This window comes from Carya illinoinensis, chromosome 12 (genome assembly GCF_018687715.1).
Source record: "Carya illinoinensis cultivar Pawnee chromosome 12, C.illinoinensisPawnee_v1, whole genome shotgun sequence".
Taxonomy (NCBI): Eukaryota; Viridiplantae; Streptophyta; class Magnoliopsida; order Fagales; family Juglandaceae; genus Carya; species Carya illinoinensis.
Genome location: NC_056763.1, coordinates 1,092,802 through 1,115,064, shown reverse-complemented (window position 1 = coordinate 1,115,064; position 22,263 = coordinate 1,092,802). Strand labels below are relative to the sequence as shown.

The 22,263-nt window shown below is 42.3% G+C and overlaps 2 protein-coding genes across 2 annotated transcripts; both read left to right on the top strand.

The window, feature by feature from the left end:
• The first annotated feature begins 98 nt into the window (after positions 1 to 98).
• LOC122290064 lies at positions 99 to 977 on the top strand. Its single transcript, XM_043097589.1, has 2 exons — positions 99 to 310; positions 431 to 977. The coding sequence occupies exons 1-2, from the start codon at positions 99 to 101 to the stop codon at positions 975 to 977; spliced, it is 759 nt and encodes a 252-aa protein (XP_042953523.1).
• Positions 978 to 2,238: 1,261 nt separating this feature from the next.
• LOC122290063 lies at positions 2,239 to 7,036 on the top strand. The gene is made up of 5 exons (XM_043097588.1): positions 2,239 to 3,361; positions 3,491 to 4,026; positions 5,042 to 5,374; positions 5,461 to 5,531; positions 6,985 to 7,036. Exons 1-5 carry the CDS (start codon positions 2,239 to 2,241, stop codon positions 7,034 to 7,036), a joined length of 2,115 nt encoding a protein of 704 aa, XP_042953522.1.
• The last annotated feature ends 15,227 nt before the right edge of the window (positions 7,037 to 22,263 follow it).

Genomic DNA, 22,263 nt, shown 5'->3' with positions numbered 1-22,263 from the left:
TTAGCCTGTTGGTTAAGGATAAGCAGCCCAATATAGTTTTTGTTTGTGAAACAAAAGCTAGATCATACAAGATTTCTAGTTTGCAAAGAAGTTTAGACATGGAAGGGTGCCTAATTGTGGATCCAGTTGGAAGAAGAGGAGGTCTGGTGTTAATGTGGAAGTATCAGAAGGAAGTGGAGGTGATCAATTACTCAAACTGGCATGTCAATGTTCTGGTTAAAGGGGAAAAGGAAGGGAGTGATTGGCACTTTACTGGTTTCTATGGCCACCCTGAAACAGGAAAAAGAAGGCTATCATGGGAATTATTGAGGTAATTAAAACCTGCCAATGCTTCTGCTTGGTGTGTAGGGGGAGACTTCAACGAGATTTTATGGCAGAATGAGAAGGTAGGAGGTAGGAGCAGGCCAGAGGGATAGCTTGAAATGTTTAGAGAAGCCTTGGAGGAATGTGGTTTAGTTGACATTGGATGCAAAGGTAATGGTTTTGCCTGGTCAAATAAACAAGAGGATCTATCCTTTACAAAGGAGAGACTAGACAGGTTTGTGATAAATAATAGTTGTAGAACACTGTTTAAGGAATTGAAGGTGGAGAACTTGATTGGGAGATGCTCAGATCACTTACCAATCTTGCTCACTGGTGGTGATGGTGACTATAACAGAAGAAGGTCGAGAGTCCCATTCAGGTTTGAGGCTTGTTGGATCAAGCAGGAAGGATGTGAACAAGCAGTTAAGCAGGGATGGGAGAAGTGGATAGTTGACTCTGAACCTATACAGAAAGTGAAAACTAAACTAAGTGTTTGCAGTGGCATACTGTCATCTTGCTTTAAGGAGAGTGATAAAGGCAGAACTAAGGAAATTGAAACAATTTCAAAGAGAATTAAAGAGCTACAAGGGGAGCTTTCTCAAGAAGGGATGACTGAGTTAAAACATCTGCAAGAAAGAGTTGGTACATTACTGGAGCAGGAGGATATAAAGTGAAAACATCGGGCTAAGAGGAATTGGTACATAATGGGAGATAAGAATACTAGATTCTTCCATGAATGTGCTAACCAAAGAAGAAAAAGAAACAAGATTGTGGCTATAATGGATGACCAGTCAGTTTTGAGGGATAATGAGGAGAGTATTAAAGCTGCATTCAGAGAACATTTTGCACAAGTTTATTCTAGTGCACATCCATCTAAAGAAAGTATTAAGGAATGTATTGCTGAGTTGGAGCCCAGGGTGACTGAATCTATGAATGAATGTCTTTAGAAGGAGTTTACAAGAGAGGAAGTGGAGGTGGCTCTGAAAATGATGGGGCCTATGAAAGCACCAGGACCTGATGGGTATGGGGCTATTTTCTTTCAATCCTTTTGGAATGTGGGGTGGAATGATGTTAGTGAAGCAGTGTTGAGATTTCTGAATGGAGACAGGTTGAAGGAATCTATCAATCAGACCTTTATTGTACTGGTTCCTAAAATTAATGATCCAAAGACTGTTAATGACTTCAGGCCGATAAGTCTTTGCAATGTATTCTATAAGATCATTGCAAAGACTCTTGCAAATAGACTCAAAATGGTGATGGATAGAGTTATCTCAAGATGTCAGAGTGCATTCATACCTGGAAGGTTGATCACAGACAATGTTATTGCAGCTTATGAGATTCTTCATTCCATGAAATGTAGACAAAAAGGCAGAGTGAAGAGCATGGCTGTAAAACTTGATATCTCTAAGGCCTATGACAAGGTTGAGTGGCAATACTTAGAGGCAGTTATGAGGAAGCTTGGATTTGGGGCAAGATGGACAGACTTGATAATGAAGTGTATTTCAACAGTAACATATGCTACTCTTATTAATGGTAGACCAGGGAAGTGTTTTTCTCCTTCAAGAGGATTAAGACAAGGAGACCCTTTATCTCCTTATCTTTTTCTAATATGTGCTGAAGGGTTAAGCTCTATGCTTGAGCTAGCAAAGCAAAGAGATGAATTGAAAGGGGTGGTAGTGGCTCGTGGGGGTGTTAAGATGACTCATCTGTTGTTTGCAGATGATTGCTTAATCTTTGGGAAAGCTTCTTGGAATGAATGGAGGAAGATTAGTGGGATTCTGGAGGTATATGGAAAGGCTTCTGGTCAGAACTTAAATAAGCATAAAACAACAGTCTTGTTCAGTCCAACAGTTGCTAGTGAAATGAGAAGGGCTATTATCAAGGATTGTGGAGCTAGAGAACAAAACAACTAAGAAATATCTAGGATTGCCAATCATGGTTGGTAGATCGAGATACCAGGCTTTCAGCATTGTGAAAGATAGGGTATGGAAGAAGTTGAGTAATTGGAAGAATCAGTTTCTATCACCTTCAGGAAAAGAAGTATTAATCAAGGCAGTCATTCAAGCAATTCCAGCCTATTATATGAGTGTGTTCAAGTTGCCAAAAAAGCTGAGTGATGAGATAGCTTCTTTAATGGCAAAATTCTGGTGGGGATTTAAGCAAAGGGAGAACAGAATCCAGTGGAGAAGTTGGGCAAAGATGGGATGGTCTAAAAATGATGGGGGACTAGGTTTCAGGGAGCTTGAAGCATTTAATCAAGCTCTTCTTGCAAAACAATGTTGGAGAGTAATGATGAAACCCCATTCTATGGCAGTTGTGATGCTTAAAGAGAAATATTTCAGACATACTGATTTGTTGCATGCTCCCTTAGGATTCAGACCCTCAGTTATTTGGAGAAGCCTATGGAATGCAAGGGATTTGTTGAGGGAGGGATTGGTTTGGAGAGTGGGAGATGGAAGGAGTATTAAGATATGGAAGGATAAATGGGTTCCAAGGGCTATTACATTTAAAATTCAATCCTCCATCAGTATTTTGCATGCTGAGGCAAAGGTGGAGCAACTAATTTCAGTAGAGAAAAAAGAATGGAATGTGGAGCTAGTGAAAGAAGTGATGAATGAAGAGGAAGCAGAAATAATAAGCAAATTACCTATTAGTCTCTCGGGGTTACCAGACAAGCAGATATGGGCATATTCAAAAAATGCCTTGTACACAGTTAGAAGTGCATATCATGTGGAAATCAATAGAAGAAGAAGGGAGAGAGGGGAGATGTCTAACAAGTCAGGGGAGGTGTGGAGGAAGGTGTGGTTATTAAACATACCAAGGGTAGTCAAAGTTTTTGTTTGGAAGACTATGTTGAACTGTCTGCCAACAAAGATGAATCTAATGAAGAGGTCTGTTGTGAAGGAAGCTACCTGTCCAGTTTGCATGAATGAAAATGAAACTGTCTGTCATGCCTTATGGAGTTGCAGGGGGCAAGGGATGTATGGGCTTGTGAGAGGAGTCCAATGCATAAATGGTAGAGTGGGGAGAGGGATATGTTTGAGCTCTGGTCAGACTGGTTTCTAAAGCTGTCTCGAGAGCAATTGGAAATTATGGATGTGGTGATGAGGAGGATATGGCATAGTGTTTGATTATAAGCTTGTAGGGCCAAATGAAGTGTTTAACCAAGCTGTTCAATGTTTGACAGATTTTCAGTTGGCTCAAGTGAAGCAGACCAGTAAAGCAAACAGTGGTGTTCCTATAAGCAATAAGGCTACTCATTGGAAACCACCTATGGGTGAAATATTGAAGGTTAATTGGGATGCAACATGGAAAGCCAAGGAGGATAGAAGTGGAATTGGGGTGGTGATCCGAGATAGTAGTGGGGAAATAGTTGCTTCTCTCTGCTGTCCTAGAACAAAGGTGCAAGATGCAATGGTAGCTGAGGTGTATGCACTATGGAGGGCCATGAAATTGTGTGTTGAACTAAATTTCAAAAAGGTTCAATTTGAAGGTGATGCTTTATCTGTTGTGAAGGCTGTGAATAGCTCTGAGGAGTGTTGGGAGAGGCATGGACAGGTAGTTGAAGATCTTAAAGATGCTTTGAGGAAGAGGATAGGCTGGGCTGTGGTGCATGTAGATAGATGTTGTAATAATGTGGCACATAGTCTTGCTAAAATTGCATTAAGTATACAAGAGGAGAGGGTGTGGATGGAAGATTATCCAAAAGAGATTCTTAAGTGTGTAAAGTTTGATAAATTGTGTAACTCAGCAAATACATGAATACAATATACAGATTTCCTTTCAAAAAAAAAAAAAGTGTAAATAGTAGAGTGATTGCCAACTCATTTTTTTTTTTAAAAGAAAAGTGTAAATAGTAGAGTATGTATGAATGTATGATGTATATTAACTATTTATATATAATGACATAATTATCATATAATTTATGATTTATTATTAATTGATAGCATATATTATTTTATATTTTATACGGTCAATGATAATAAATTAGATGAAAATTACATCTATTGGGAGATTTTACCGCCAGGGCCTTAGGCACACGAGGATTGACCTAGACTGAATATCAAGAGCGTCCCCTGCACCCTAGAGGGATTGAGAAACTTGGCCCAGGCCCGCAGAGTCTCTTAGCGATCCGCATGGGACTTGCGACTGACGTAAGACAGGAATGCCAGTCCGGGTTAGGATGGGATGTTACACAGGGAGCGTGGGAAACCAAACCAGTGGAAAGGGAGGAAAACATGCCAGAGAGAATGGACGGGACTCCAAAGTTGTACTAGGAGATCACACCACATTAACGACTTAACCTAGAGAGCCACACCGCATTAAAGGCAGTATGGCAGAGGGAGCTCCGAGAGGACATCCCTTCCCCCTAGGTCACAGGGTATGGCCTTTTGGCCCTTGGGGATGGGTATATAAGGACCCCCAACCTTTTGGTAAAGCAATCAAAATCCTTTCCACCGAGCATTTTACTTGCTGTATTTACTACTTCACGAAACATTAAAAGATTATTGCTAACTTAGGTATTGGAGACTTCTCGGGTTGTCCCAGGGCCACCATTTCCAACTATTTCTTTGTTATCGCAGGCCCAAGAAATCGAAGAGCCGAACTGTTGAGAACCTGGTCTTAGGTGTACAAAAAACGTCATCAACAGTGGCATCATCTGTGAGATTCGAAAAAAATCTAAAAACGTGTCTTTTGTATGCTTGCAATGACCTGTTCTCAGTTGGTGTGGGACTAGGAAGAAGCAGCCTCAGTGAATATGGAAACTAGGATGGTAGCTATGGAACAACTTGTTGAAAAACTCACCAACGAGATGAATGTTCTTTGCGAGAAAAGCCAAGCCCTCAAGGACGACAATCAAGATTCGGCACACCACGGAGATCCGAGTGCCAACGAGCACCAGGAGTCTCGGCAAGAAGAAGGAGGTGACAACGACCAAGAGGAAAGGAAGCACATGCAAGATGAGCTCTACAACCTCAGAGGAAAGTATGAAGAAATTATAAGGAGGATGGGAAGCTCATCGATAGTAGATCAACTACTCGTCAGAATGGGCTTACCATATAGTGCCAAGGTGATGGCAATTCCGTTACTGCCAAAATTTCAGGTTCCCCACTTTGAAACTTTCAATACCCACATGACGTTGCATGGGTTCCCTAGGGAAGTGGCCTGCAGGGCCTTCCTGTTGACGTTGAGAGGACCAGTGATAGGTGCAAAACTGCAAGTGCACAGTATCGTAATTTTATAGTAAAGTGATGAGAAAAATATCATCCTCAGGGATTGGTAACTTACTTTTGACAAATACTAAAATTATACTAATATTGACTTTATTTAGAGCAGTCACTAAGATTTTTGTAATTGCAATTTAAAATAAAATCAATTTAAAGAAAATACTCAAAGAAAAAGAAACCTGTTGTTAGAAAATCAAATTAATGAGAAAGAAAACTTCTAGGAAATCGATTTCACCTAATCTTTTACTATGCTTTACTAATCTAACTAATTGTATTGAATTCTCTCTGTTTGTTAGCAAATATCCAACTCATCCAAAAGCCTCTTTCGATAGTCAATTGAAAATATTCTTATTTATTATTTTACATAAGAGTATGCAAATTAATAAAGCAAGAAATCATTAAGACCAACAATTTTAATACTACATAGATTTATACAAGTCTTTCGATTTCTATATTTACCTATGCCAAAATATCCAAGATCTATCCTATAATTCTCTCTTTTGATAGCAAATCACAATATCAAAATCATCTAATTAATGACCAATCAATTAGAAGTAATAAGCTCAGAATAAATGAGGCAAACATAAAAGAAAATTACTTTAAATTAGCATAAACAAGCATGTATAGTTTGAAATTAGACTACATCATTTTCCTAGAATAAAGAAAATTTAGTTCATACTAAAAATTAAATTCAACATAAACAAATTCACCATTATTTTTCTGAGAGGAATAGAAGAAAATGAACATTAAAAAATAATTACTCTCCGCAGTCACAATCTCCTTCAAAACGAAAAAAAAAATCTCTTCCAAACTGACGTCCGTGCGTGCCAAAGAAGAACCTAGACTCCAAGTTGTCCCCGTGTTTTTCCTTTTTTTATTTTTAATCCAATTAGCCCAGCATAACCTGTCCACTTCTTTCTTGGATGGCAACTTCAAAAATTCAAAAAAACCAGCTTGCCTCCATTTGGTGCGTGCATGCCTCGCAATTTCTATCTGCACAACTCTAGCTGGGTCCTGCTCAATTTAAATTCTAAGGTTCATGTTTTGTGCCCCAAAGTAAAATCAAAAGAAATTCCATGGCTTGCGTCTTGCTTTCTTTAGTGTGGCATCTTGCCTTTTACCAAGTCAAATTTCAACTTCAAATCTCACTCAAGCGTACGTCTAGTGTTCAAATCTCTCTTGGCTTTTATTTTTCCAAGTTCCTGACTTCTCGTTCCCTAAACAAGGATGTGGTTCAGCTCCCTGGTGTCGGGCTCCATAGAAAACTTTGAGGAGTTGGCCTGCCCCCATAATTTCCTTCAAAGAATCTGATGAGGAGGGAGTCCTCTATCCACACGACGACGCATTGGTGGTGACCATGCAGATCGCCAACTTCACCACTAGGAAGATTCTCATCTACAACACAGCTCGGCGGACATTTTGTTCTAGAAAGCATTCACCCTTATTGGAATAGATGTAGCCCGGATCCTATTGGCCCAAATGCTGCTCAAAGGCTTATCAGGTGAGAAAGTCCAACTAGTGGGACGATCACCTTGTCTGTCTTAGTAGGCATCGCTCCTAGTACTACCTCTATCTTGGTCGACTTCTTGGTGGTAAGTGCCCCTTCCTTGTATAACACCATCATCAGTTGGCCTATCCTCAATAAGCTGAAGGCAATCACCTCCACCTACCACCAAAAGATAAAATTCCCGACAGCCTAAGTAATAGGCGAAATCTGAGGAGAACAATCCTCGGCACGAGAATGGTATATGCAGGAGTTGAAGCCAATGACCAGGGGAATGACATGCAATGTGAATATAAGCCTCTCATAAAGCCGCATCAAGCTCTTGTCAGGATGTGAACTGTCCTGGCTGAATAGGGAGAGGGGCGCATATAAGGAAAATGAAAAGTGACCCGGGTCCTCTTGTAATTTTGTAAATTTAATTCCCTGCTATATGAACTTTCTATAATGAAAATTACTAGTCTTTTTTAGGGCTTCAGTGAACAAATCTCCGGCAACAATGACCTCTTTGAAACATCAAATCTTCATTGACCAATTACCTTCCTGCGGGGTAATAAAGGGATGGGTGTAATGCCGAAAGCTACTTTATCCCTCCAGCGGTGGAGTGCTTGCCTATCCTCAAACAGCACGATTGGCCTTACCTTCCTCATGGGCATCGACCAACGAGAGCGAGTTCAGTCAGACATACTACCCAAATAGCTTTACCTCCCCTCGGGGTGCCAAAGGGTGAGATGAGCCAGAGGCCATCCCGACCCTCCCACGGGGAGAGCAGGTCCAGTCCTGAAGTTACCTGAACATTATCTCGTTCCACCACGATGAAGAGTGGCCACGGCATCAGCCTAGCCCTCACCTACCTTCCATATGGTGCCAACGGATGGGAGTGGGCTCAATTAGACAAATTACCTGAACATACTACCTCCACGTATGGGTCAACAGGTAGGAGTAACCCCTTGTTTGCTCGACCTCCCCAGCAGAGGAGAGCGAGACCAGCTCTAAGGCTGCCCGAACATTACCCTATCCCATCATGGTGAAGAGTAATATGGTTTCTAGGCCATCGACTAATTACCTCCCTAGAGGGAATGAATAGGGAGAGAGTGGTTTGTGGTGCCTCTACCCCTCCCTCGGTGGAGTGCAGGCCTGTCCTCAACAACCTAACACACCTTACTTTCCTTGTGGGTGTCGACCAACGGGAGCGGGTTTAGTCAGACATACTCTGCCCGAATAGCTTTACCTCCTCTTTGGGTACCAAAGGGTTAGATGAGCTAGAAGCCATCCTGAACCTCCCGCGGGGACAGTGGGTCTAGCCTTAAGGTTGCCCGAACATTACCCCATTCCACCATGACGAAGAGTGGGTACAGCACCAGCCTGTCCCTCACTCTCATTTCCTGTGACATCAAATGATGAGAGCGGGTTCAGTTAGACATACTGTCCAAACAGACTACTTCCATGTAAAGGTCAACAAGCAGGACTAACCTGGGTTAGCCTGACCTCCTTTGCGGAGGAAAGTGGGACCATCCCCAAGGCTACTTGAACATTGCACCGTCCCGTCACAGCAATGTGATGATTACGTCCCCCGGGGGTCTGAAGGGGAGGGTGTGGCTTGAGGCGCCCCTACCCCTCCCTGGGCAGAGTGCGGGATTGTCCCAAGACTACCTAAGACAACTTTGAAAGAGACCACCTCCTCTAGGCGAACAAAGGCTTCAAATTTCCCCATGTCAACCCATCAAGATAGGTTAATGATTGTTAATAAAATTCTATGTCTAGGTTTCAATTTTGCAACGCATACAAAAGAGCGACCCCACTGGCCGAATGCGAGGATCAATGAGGTGTGCCTGGTAATACATTCCGTGCGACCTTCGCAAAGGTGAGCCCAGTTATACATACTGCTCGATCCCTCTCATTGAGTGTGAGGGTAAACGAGGCGAGCTTGGCTTACACTCCTCTCAACCACCAAAAATGATTTTTGGGTGAGCCCAGTCTTACATACCATATGCGAGGGTCAGCGAGGCGAGGTAGGCTTACTTGCCTCTTGACCTCTGCAAAGGATTTCTGGGTGAACCTGGTCATACATACCGCTTGACCACTCTTGCCAAACGCGAAGCAATGAGGCGAACTAGGCTTACACACCTCTCAACCTCTGGAAAGGATTTTTGGGTGAGCTCAGTCTTATATATTACTCGAACCCTCTCACCAAATGCGAGGGTTAATGAGGCTAGCTAGGCTTACGCACCCCTCGACCTCTAGAAAGGATTTTTGGGTGAGCTCGGTCTTACATACCGCTCAACCCCTCTCACCATATGCAAGGGTTAATGAGGCGAGCTAGGCTTACGTGCCTCTCGACCTCCGCAAAAGATTTCTAGGTGAGCTTGGTCTTACATGCTACTCAACACCTCTCGCCAAACATAAGGTTCAACGTGGCGAGCTAGGCTTACGCGCCTCTCGACCTCTACAAAGGATTTCTGGGTGAGCCCGATCTTACATACCGCTCGAACCCTCTCGCCAAACATGAGGCTCAACGAGGGGAGCTGGGTTTAGGTGCCCCTTGACCTCCACAAAGGATTTTTGGGTGAGCTCGATCTTACATACTGCTTGACCCCTCTTGCCAAATGTAAGGGTTAATGAGGTGAGTTAGGCTTACACACCTCTCGAGCTTCGCAAAGGATTTCTGGGTGAGGTCAGTCTTACATACCACTTTAATTCCTCTAGCCAAAGAGGGAGGGTCAATGAGATGTGCTTGGTCATGCACACTGCACGACCTCCATCAGGAGTTATAAACAAACCCGACCTTACATGTCGTGCCACATCCATAAACGTCACCAGATGCTAAGGTTAGCCTAGTTTAGCCTAAGTACTCGACCCTCATGAAGGTAAGCGAGTGAAAAGGTCATTATACTTGGTGGGGTACTGCCCAGCATTTGGAATCGCTCTCACAGCATAGGAAGTTGGTAGCTCAGTGAAATAAAAGAAGTGAGATAAGCCTCAACGAGCAATTAATATACTGTCACCCATAAGGGGCTTGTGTAAAAAGCAAACGAGTAAACCAGAAATGAGCGATAAAGTTAAAGGCATAAACAAAAGAACACTTTATTCATCAACTTTCAAAACAACTACAAAATGGAAGAATACAACATCTTCGTAAGAAACCATGCAAAGAGAAAGAGTTAGAGTAATCTGCGAATAGGGTCATGCTCGGTGGGGTGCCTTATGGTACCGTTTGCAGAAAAAGACAAGACCGACGGGGTCACCCGAGGAGAACCCTCCCAAACTGTTGGAGGAGGTGAAGTTAAGAGCGCGAAACCAACCCAAGCAACCAAAGCCCACAACTGTTGAGGACAACCAAAGGGGGAAACCAGCCTCAACCAAAACCACTCTTGCATAAGCTGGGCCTTATGTGAAAGTAGCAAATAGAGGCCAAACCCCTGTAGAGACAGGGGCCCCCATCTTTCTTCTCTCCTAGCTGGAGAGGAAGTGCCAGAACCGGGGCAAGTCCAGGCGGTTAGAAGTCCCCTTTGCCCGCCAGGCTTGAGTGAGAAGCCCTGCTCCATTCTCGTCATGGGAACGAGCCAAGATGTAATGATGGAACATGAACTACACGAGGAGTTCTGAGATAGGAAAAACCATTGAACAGAGCAATTGCAAGGTTTGGGGTGCACCACCTTCGCAACACACCTCATAGAGGGATGTCATTGCTTTTAGAAAAACATCCTCCAAAAGCCTCAAGAAACTACCACAAGCCTGTCTCAACAAAAATCCACCACAAGATGCAGTGCAAAAAGGTTGGCCTAAGGCCAAAAGACCCATCGGAGTTAGGAACCACCAACTACGGATCAACATAGAAGGAGGGAAGCTTTGAAATGCTTAAGAAGCAGGAAGGAAGATCTGATGGCAAATGGTGAAGGCAATGAGGGACTATATATAGGCAAGAAGCGACAATTGGTTTCCTGAGATTCGGGAAGCATACGCATCCTAGAGTCTCACCAAAGCCAACGTGAATCTTGTGAATGGCCCAGCACGAATCCCATGATGCACGCAACGAGTGTTATCCAATGCCATCAATACATGGAGACTAATAGATATACATTAATGGCTAACTACACAAGATTCACGAACGAATTATCGACTACTGAACCAATCTCATTGTTTCACCAAGAGCCAGCGTATGGCAACAAAATTGAAGGGACAGAATACGAAGCACCACCTCTTGAAAAAGGAAACCTCTACTATAGGAAGACAAACTGACCGTGTAAAGAAGAAACCAGAGATGTAGAGGAACAATGACATAAAGAAGATGTATTATCATATGAAATGTACATATAGTAATGAAGGGATGCGTAAAGTCCACAGTCTTTATAGATAGAGAGTAAAGGCAAAAAACTACATCACAATTTGTAAAAAAAAAAAAAAAAGGAGGAGGAATGAAAAGAAGAAGGAAGAACCCTGGCAACATCGCCAAGTGGGATCAATCATGGGAAGCCCTTGAGTTCCCCTCGGGGTCAGTAGGGCCTACCTCGAGAGGACCCAACTTTGACCTAGGCTCAGCGAGGTTAGCCTCAACCCCTTCAAAGCTACCTCCCCTAAAATTGGTACCAACGTCACCCCCAGAAGGATGGTCAGGAGGATCATCGTCCTCCGAAAGAAATGCATTCAGAATCATCTCCAAGCCGATCTTGCCAGCATGATTAAGAGTGACTGGATCAGGCTTAAGATCTTTAAAATCAACGACCCGCAAGTGCGTCTCCAAAGCTTCAGAACTTTCTTAAGGGTTTAGGATGATGTAGTCATGCATACTTTCAAGGCCCTCATAGTACCTGTGAGACCAAGCTTCATCACAAACTTTCAAGGCCCTCAGAACTTTCTTTGCCCTCCCCAGCTGCTTACTCAACCGAGTGGTGACCTCTTGCACTTGCGATAAGTTTCTCCAAAAATCTTGGATGACCAAATCCTGGGCGGCTATCCTCTTGTAGGCTGCTCCCAACTCAGCTAGCACCTCATCCTCCCAGATTCTGGCTACGTACAGCAAGGCTCCTCTATCCTTTGCAATAGCCAACGATGTTGAGCGTTCCTTCTCCAACATTTTGAGCCGCTAGGCGTCAAAATCCCTAAGGCCCCTTACACTCTCATTCTCCACCTATGCCAAGTCTAGTGACTCCTAAAGCTTGCTCAGTGACTCTTGGGCCTTCACTTCCCACTCACTAGCCATAGCCAGCTTCGTCTTTAGGCAGCTTCTCTCCTCCCTCTCTCCATTGGCGTAATGGAGAGTCTTCATCACTATAGACCGAAGCTCCAGGTTCTCCCTCTTGACCGCCTCATGGCCACTCACAATATGCTCGACCAACCATACAACCCCCAACAAACTCTAAGGTTAAAAGAAAAAGGCGTGGATAAAGAGGAAGGAAGAAAGTGTAGCTAAGGAAAAAACATAGGACAAGAAGAAACCTCTAAGAGAAGCTTCTGCAACGGCCTAGACGCCCGCTCTAGGGCCTCCTTTCGCCAAGTTCTACCCTCAAGATGGGGATAAGCCGGGATAGCCTCGTCTTCATCTTTCAAAAAGTGCAAGTCTAACCTGCCTTCCTTAGATTCACTTGGGACCACCTTACATGGCTTATGATTGGAAGAAGCAAGAGTGCCTTTAGTCACCGGCAGGGGGTAAATACAAGAGGTGGTGACCCTTCCTCACCCTCAAGGCTATGCCAGCTTCCCTTCCAGAATTCCTAGCTACCGTTGCGGCCTTCCCAGGACTTGGTGGGGTAGGGACAGTAAGTTTGGCCGGCAACTAGTTGTCTTCGGCAGTGCCAATGATTGTGTCCAACGTCGGCTAGACAGCAGCACCAATAACCAAGGCATAGCCCGCAATGACTTTTTCTTGAGGAGATCTTCGGGCAAAAGTCCCCTCTTCTACAGAGTTGAAGTCCACTACAAGATGGGCCAAGACTTTCTCAAGCTTGAAAGCCTCAGCCAGGGATCGAACGATAGACGCCGATGATGGAGACATCTTCGTGTTCAGTTCTGAGGGCGTTCTACCACCTGGATTTGACGAGGTGCCCTATCTAAAAGAGCACCTTAGAAATGCATTTGGACCAAGTTCCCTCTCCGGGATGCATCCCACGACTCCACGAGAGCACCTGGGCCCCTCGAGCCAAGGATTGCTATAGGTTCCACAACGAAAGTCATAGGAAAAGGCGGCAGGGTGGATGAACCAGGATTTTTCAACTCTCCCTCCCTAGGACGCTGAGTCCTCCTCACTATCTTCAGGAACGTAAGGTCGTCCCCACTGGGCTAAGAGCAGGCTTTCTTCCCCTTGCCCTCAAAGGGAAAATCTGGAGCCCATTTCCTTGACGAGTCAGAAGATGCTGAACCATCGACAACGACAACCCTTTCGCGTGGTGCTGGGGCTTTGAAAACCACTGTGTCCGGGACACGATAGGTCAAAGCCAATGATTAGAGGAACTTAGGAGAGGCCTCAGAGTGCCAAAAGTGTCCCATGTAGGACGGCTTTGACAAGCCTGCCTCGAGACGACACTTGAAACTAGCAATTTTGGTAGATTTTTGAATAGCCATTTGGATAGTGAGAGTCCAGTAAGTGATGGAGAACGAGAAGGAATAAAGGGAAAGCGAAAAAAATGAGAGGAAGGCAGTAAGAGTGTGGTAGAAGTTATGTTGGTAAAGATCAGCTCTCGACACACTATGAGTACAAAAAGGGGGAGAAGGATTTAAAGCCTGCATGAGTATGTATCCACGAAGCAAAGAGAACGTCGAACAATCATCATTGTGAAAAAGACGGAATGACTGTCATTGAGTATCGAGATGAAGTTCCAGAGAGCCACATCGAGAGCTACAACGGAAGAACCTAGATTGCACATGTGGAATGATCAAACTGCACCAGCTTTTGCTTAATCGATCGGGTAGAAGTTGCAAGTGACGTTATTTGACAGAAGCAAAGAAATTGCCATCGGCATAGTCCGATGAGAATTGGCTGGGTAATTGTTGGAGGAATTTTTCTTTTAGGGCCTCAAGCCCATGAGGACTAGCCTAGACCAGATATCAGAAGGGTCCCTTGCACCTCAAAGGGCCCGAGAAACCAGGCCCATGCCGATTCGAGTCAGGATGAGACATTACATAGGGAGCACGGGAAGCCAAACCAGTAGAAAGGGAGGGAAACACACCAGAGAGAAGGGACAGAACTCTAAAGCAGCACCAAGAAATCTTGTCGCATTAAATAAATTCACCAGACAATCATGCTGCATTAATAAATTAACCCAGAGGGTCATGCCACATTAAATGCAGTATGGTGGAGGGAGCTCCGAGTGGACATACCTTCCCCCCAAGTCGTAGGGTATGGCCTTTTGGCTGTTGCGGCTGGGTATATAAGGACCCTCAGCCTTCAGGTAAAGGGATCAAAATCCTTCCCATTGAGCATTTTACTTGCTGTGTTTCCTACCTCATGAAACACTAAAAGATTATTGCTAACTTAGGCATCAGAGGCTTCTTGAGCCGTCCCAACTCTTTCTTTGTTATCGCAGGCCCAAGAAACTGAAGATCTGGACCACTGTGAACCCAACCATTAGGTGTACAAAACACGTCATCAACAACATCATTAACTTATATAATTACTATATAGAAGTGATATAATCAATTTTTAAATATATATATAGTTCAGTCTGGCCCAATTCAAAATTTATAGACCCAAAAACTAGACCAAATTTATTCGGTCCACAATTTGTGGGACCTAAACTGATTGATACAATTTTCAGTCTGGCCCATTTTTCGGGCCCAGACCAAAACTTGTCCACCCCTAATTGACATGCATGATAACTTTACGACTGTATGTTGAGCTTGGGTCCTAATAATGGTGATGTGAATATGAGGTAGGCATGTAGGTGGTTGGAAATTACTAAAGGAAAAGGATTTTGGATAGGTTCCTTAAAAAATATGCAATGGAGCACCCATTTACATCACATGTATAAAGTAAGCTAGCTAGCTAGTTAGGAACATGATCCAAATAGCTATAAATGATGTGATTAAATAAGGAATCTGTCCCTTGAGGTATGGCTAAACACCACGTGAAAGACTTTCATTCAAGGATGGACTAAGGATTTGGCAGGTTTTAAGGAAGTGTGGTCCATAAAAGGGGATTTGGACATGAGACAAAATCTCACTTTTTAAATCTTACACACATGTGACCTCATGAAGCTAAAATCTTTAGAAGGAGTGAAGGACTGAGTAGCGAGCTTGATGACACTATGGCGCCCCCGACTCCCACATATGAAAAGGTGGGAATTGTGACACCGGGATGATGATAATGTGGGTCATGCACCCCAACGAGAAGTGCTAAGCGTGCGTACATGCAAAAAGTGTATAATAAAAATTGCAGTGGATAAATAAAAGATAGTCAAATAAGTACCAGAATTTTGAAAACAGAACCACCAAAATAAAAGCCTTTCAAAAGGTTATACAGTTATCCATTAAAATAAAGTAAAAGCCAAATTACATACTCAAAAAGGGAAACAAATCCTATGATAAAAAATAAAAAAAAAACAACCACAAGTCACTCCTCCGGCAGAGTCGACTCTTTAAGCTCAATTTCATCATCTACATCAAAATCTACGATTCCACAAAATGGAACTAGGATAGGAATACCACATTAGATTATGAGTCTCAGTAAGTAACTAACCAAACAATCCACGAGATAAAAACACATTTAAGCAACCAACATGTATGCATTCACATGTTGAAACATACATGAGACCAAACCATCATTTTCCCTAAAAATGACTATTTTTCCAACATATGCCAAAAATCCCATTTGGCCGAAAACACGTCCATTAAAAATACCAACCACCATTCTCCTAGAAAACGGCTCAATTATAAAACTACAATTTTCCCAGAAAATAGTCCACATATATCCATTTATCAAAATCCACAATTTTCCTAAAAAATGGCCCACATATCCAATTATCTTGTATGCACAATGATCTCCCCTAGGGTTCATCCGTACACCCTGGCTTCCTTTGTCACACCACGGGTAACAACCGTGCTTGTGACTTCGTAACGTGCAATGTCCAGCTCGTTCATGACCAAGCATCCTCTAGCCCTCACCAGCAGTGGGGCTACGGAGTCGACACTAGAGCGTTACCATCTTGTCTGATCTCGTTGTCTCCTGGCAACAACTCATGGGATGTCACTCATTTTTATAGGCTTCTGAGTGACCAAAGGAGCTCCACGAGATAATACATCCTCTCAGCTTGGGGTTGTGATACGCACACACCCAAAAATGCTTTCTCAACAAAAAATTCTAATTTTCAATCATAAGACATGAAAATGCATGCAACAATATAATGGATGTCATGGCACACCACTCATCAGATAAAATACATCAATCATAGTCCAACTCCACAAATAAACCCAGCCTCCAATCTATCCTAAGGCCCACGTCCAACAACAACCACAATCCATAAAATCAACACTTCCCAAACCCAAGGCCAGTCACAACCAAGAAGATTACAGAAAAAAAAGTTAGTGTAAAAATATATTTAAATCTCAATAAATTGTTCAAAAAATTACTTACAACAATGGAATACAAATCTGGAAGATCAAGGTTGATGCCAAAGGTGGCGGAGCAGTGGCGGAGCAGTGTTTCTAAAGGGTGGTCGTGGGTCTCAAAATTGGAAATTGGGAGGGGAACCTAAGCGGAGGTCATGACTGGGCATGAAGGGGCTTATGGTGGTCAGTGGAATGGATGGTGATGGCTCATGGTGGTTGGGGGTGGCGGCATACAATGGTAAGGGGGTTGAGGATGTGTATGGCATAACTGTAGAAGGGAGAGGGAGAACTAGAAGGGGTGGAATTGGAAGGGGTTGAGCATGGAGGGGTTTGGAAAGACCTTGGCAAGGTTGTGGTGGCATGAGGCTACACCACGACGGCACACAGAGGAGAAAACCACATGGGTTTCTCGAATGCTGCACACAGAGAGAGAGAGAGAGAGAGAGAGAGAGAGAGAGAGAGAGAGAGGCTGTGAGGGTGGAGGCTGGCATGAGGGAGGTCGCTAGCGAGCTGGGGTCAGTGTAGTGGGCTGCTGGTGGCAGATCTATGGCTGGGTCATGGTAGCAGAGTGGAAACTAAGAGGGAGGGCTGCATGAGGGGCCTATGGGAAGAGTAAAAGGAAGAGGGAGAGGTGTCATGGGCTGGGTCCAATCGGAGGTAGGTCACCGGTGAGGTGGTGGAGGTGCGGCGCTGTAGTGGTGGTCGACGATGGCTGGGCTCCTTGAGGGAGGAGATCGAGTGAGGGGAGGGGAAGGCCAACCGGTGAGCTGAAGGGAAGGGAGGAGAGAGAGAAAGGGAAAAAGAAAGGGACTTGGGGTTTTAATCCCTCATCTTAGGTTTTCAACCTGATCTGAATTAAACAATTGTTTAACTTAAAACTACAGTAACTAAGTAAAATAAAATAGCAAAACCCAACAATAAAAATAATTTGAAATGAAGAGCCAATAAATAATAGATAGTAAATAATAACAAGAAAAAGTTCAATAAAATAAATTACACAACTTAAGCAGTAATAAGGATAAAATACTTTAATAATAATAATAATCAATTTAAAACAAAGGAACCAATAAAATAATTAATAAAATAACTAAATAAAAACACAAAACCTTCCCCTTTCTGACATGAATAAGTATGTTTTGATTCATTAGGTTTATCTTATGCACATTTCCTATTATCCGAGATGTTAAATGTGTTTGTTATTTTTAACTAATTCATAATCTCTATGTGAATATCTTTATCTTTGTGTGAGTAACTGTACAATGCATCGATCTTCATGGGATAGGACAGAGTTCCCTGAGCTCATTGCTGTAAGATGTCACCACTAGCTTCAAATGGGTAGAGGAATTCTCCGTGAATGTTTGGGGTAAGGCAATATCGTGTTGGCTTCATCTAATAATCGAGATGCAGAATCTCCCGGCGTATCATGTTTTGGTATCTTCAAGTTGGTTGGCCGAGTAGAAGTTCCTCAGTGCAACATGTTATCTCTGTGTGAGAGTTGACTTGTCTTGGGGTATAGGCGAGTTGGCTTGCACCATGTTGATTGGGTAGAAGGGATTTTTTTGATGTTAAAGGAAAGAGCAGCACTTCCCTGTTTTAGCATCAGGCGACAAATTGACTGTGTGACAAATATCTTTGTGATGAATGTCTTTATGTTGGCAGTTGAACAAGTGGAACCATAGACTTTTATGCAGAGTTAGAACCAAGAGTAATGCCTAAGGAGGAAGAGCTAACCTTGCTTGAATCCTAAAGATGGAGAGTTCTCTTTGTTGTAGGAGGCATGCATCATTTTGAGTTGTACTTAGTCTTTTAGTAAGGGGCGACCAACTGTATTAAGTCTGCCACCTATTAGACAATGAACATGTCATTTTGGGCTGTATGTAACTTCATGTCAATGTTTATGAGGAATGATAGTAATGATTTCTGAAATATATTTTAAACTCTGGTACTACAAGATCTAATTTACTGACTAAACCTCTATCTTTTCCCTAGCGATCTTATATCTATACACCATATGTGCACTTACATTTGGATGATGCATGACTAACTGTGTGCCACAACTTGGTACTAAAGCGAGCTTGCACGTGACTCTCGGTGAACCTATGAATTATGTAGGACAGTGTCATATATGTAGGAGTTGATTTTAATGTTGTAAGCTTGGAAATTTTAGTACCCTAGGTTTCATCTATATTTAGAAAAGAGCAATAGGATTGAAAGTGATAGGTTTGGATTATGTGATAGGATTTAAGTATGGTGCGACCGAGAGCCTCATGAGGAGAGCAACCCCCCAAGTAATCACGAGGGAGGACCATTGAGTAATAAGAGAAATGAAGATCTAGCAACAATGTTAAATGGGATTTTGGAAGTGATGTAGTAGTAACATGAGTTATATGCCCATCATATGCAAGTTTGGTCATTAGAATCTCCGTGAGGAGAATAGAGCAGATGCACGTACGAGCAATTCTTGGCACATCACTACCTGGGATTCTTTGGTAACGAGGGTCCAATGATGGTAGAGAGGTGGATAATGGACATCGAAAGGACTTTTGAAGTGTGTGGATGCATCGAGAGTCAAAAGCTACTGTATGCAAGTTACTTGCTACAAGGAGAGGCCGTGGTATGGTGCGATACTAAGAGACACTTAATTACCATGGAGTTAGGAGTCGTGGAAGGAATCTTGTGGGTGATATTCAAGAAAAAATTTGACGATCACTACGTTCGGATGTTTGGTCAAGAAAAAAATATGACAATAGAGTCTATAGGTTTATAGAGTTAGGGAGAATTGCCCCTCATCTCATCTCCATGGACATTTTTTGGTGAAGGGAGGAGCTCGGGTATACAAGGATGCCCTAGAGACCTAGGTGGCAGGTGTCATCACAAGTAAGGAACTGTAGTTTATGACTAGCTAATCATGTTCGTAGGCATGTAGTATAAGTAGTTGATCATACAAGGTGAGTTAGGATATCGCAATTCTACGAGAGCACACTATTTCACTCATGAGCTTCCCAATGTTTAGTGTCTATAGCATTCATTAGGATGATTGGTCTTCAGGCATAACCATTGAGTCAAGGAGTCTCTATAGCACTACCCAAAAAATGGATAGTGTACTACATTAAGGTATTAGAAAGTGTCATTTAGAGATAGATGGGACTCCTTTGGAGGCAGATTTGATAGTGTTCAACATGTTTGGAATCAATGTCATTTTAGGGATGGAGTGGCTATTTAGGCATTTCATTGGAATAGATTGTCGATGGAGAACAGTGACATTCTCCATGCCAAGAATGGAGGATATGTTCTTCCGTGGAAACAAATTGAGGTCAATGCTGGAGGTGATTACCTCACTTCAAGCCAAGAAGGACTTAGCACATGGGGCTAAGACTTATTTAGTACACTTAGTACTTAAGGAGAAAGAACCCAAGGAAATTGAGGATATACCAATGGTAAGGGAATTTTCCAAGGTCTTTAGAGAATTGTTAGGATTACCCCCTTTTAGGGAAATCAATTTTTCGATTGAGACAGAAACGAGTAGCTCTATTAAACAGGACACCTTACCAAATGGTGCCAACAGAGTTGAAAGAGCTAAATGGTCAACTAGAAGAGTTGTTGAGAAAAAGATTTATCAGGCCAAGCATTTTACCTTGGAGAGCACTAGTACTATTCGTGAGAAAGAGAGATAAAGCCCTTAGGATGTGCATTGACTATCGAGAATTAAATAAGGTGACTGTAAATAATAGTTATCCATTGCCAAGGATAGATTATCTATTTGATTTACCGTAGGGAGTAGCAGTGTTTTCTAAGATTGATCTTAGGCTTGGATATCACCAATCAAGAATTAAGAAGGGTGACATACCCAAAGCAATCTTTCATAGGTATGGCCCTTATGAATTTAGATTGATGCACTTCGGATTAGCTAACACTATAATGGCTTTTATGGATATCATGAATAGTGTTTCGGTTGTTTCTAGACTTATTCATAGTAGTCTTCATGGAAGACATCTTAGTATATTCTAGAGATGCTAAGGAGCATGACAGTCATCTAAGATTGGTGTTGAAGACACTCAATGACTATCGATTGTTTACCAGGCTCAACAAGTGTGAGTTTTGGCTAAATGAAGTAAGGTTCCTTGGTCAAGTGATATCCAAAGAGGGAGTCAGGGCCGACTTGGGTAAGATAGAGGTGATAGTAGGATGGTAGTGATCTATCTTTGTGCAGGAGGTGAGGAGCTTCCAAGGATTGGCCAGCTACTATCAAAGGTTTGTGGAAGGATTCTCTAGACTGTTGAGTCCACTTACGACATTAACTAGGAAGAATGTTAAGCTCGGGAGCTTTGAGGAGCTAAAGAGATGGTTGACTACGAACCTTGTTCTAACCTTATACATGCCTCATAAGCCATTTGTGGAGTTTAGTGACACCTCGAAGTATAGCCTAAGTTGCGTTCTCATGTAGGAAGATAGGGCAGTAGCCTATGTGTCCTGAAAATTAAAGGACCATGAGAGGAACCACTCAACTCATGACTTGGAGTTGGCGGCAATAGTGTTTGCCTTGAATATATAGTAGCAATACCGATATGGAGAAGAATGAAAGGTATATACGCATTACAAAGTCTGAAGCATTTGCATTAGCAACTACCGATGTGAAATTAATGCGAAAGAATTGGCACCCACAACCCCAACTTGGTTGACAAGTTTCTTACACTATCATGACACACGAACTCAAATTCTATTTGACAACCTTTAGCCTAGAAGACAAAACCAACTCAAACCCTTCCAAACACCATTCATGGCTGAGTAACATACTTGGCACCAAAATTTGATTTCTCATCCTCCCATCTACCACCATGCCTTCAATGTAACAGCCCGCCAGAAATTCATTGGATGAATTTCTTTAGGCTTCAGGAATATCATGCAAATTCTAAAAAGTCTTCATAAATCGATCCATAGCATTGGTTTCAGTCTGCCAGCATAGTCAGTCTTGCTACTCATTATGATGTCAGAAATGCGATTTTATTTATTTGAGATACTTAGGAGTGTGAGAATGAGAAACGGTCTACACCATTAGTTTAAGATGAATATTTAAGATTTCATGGCAAAATAAAACGATTTTAATTTTTGAGACAACAGCTGCTCGAAAACACTTTTTGAATTATTTGAGGCACTTAGGAGTTGAATTTCATAAAACAAGGTATGCTCCTAGTTTCATATGAATATTTAGTATTTTATGATATAAAGTTATTTTTATCTATTCTCGAAGTGAATAGTGACGCTTAGTTAAGCGACATGTGGCACTCAGTTAAGTGTTTTCAAGATCACAGTGTGGAATGTCTAAACTAGGTTAGAGAAGTTTTTTTTGGATAGTTGGCACCAAGAGAAACCATAAGAAAAAACTGTGAATGAAATCAAGTTTTGTGATCATGCCACCTAAGCTAAACATTATTTCATCCAACGATTCAAGTTGTACAAAAAAAAAAAAAAAAGAGGATTTCAACCCTAGTGAAACTCCAAATATTTGGAATCCAATTGAAACCCCAAATAGTTTCCCAAAACCCTAAAAGTTTGTCTCCAAACCTTAATTTAAACCAATTGTAGCTTAATATTTAACTACTTAATTAAATCAATTCCACATATTATAAACCACTAAAACTCATTTTATTACATCCTTATTTATTCTTTTATAACTTGATAATTTTATTAGGC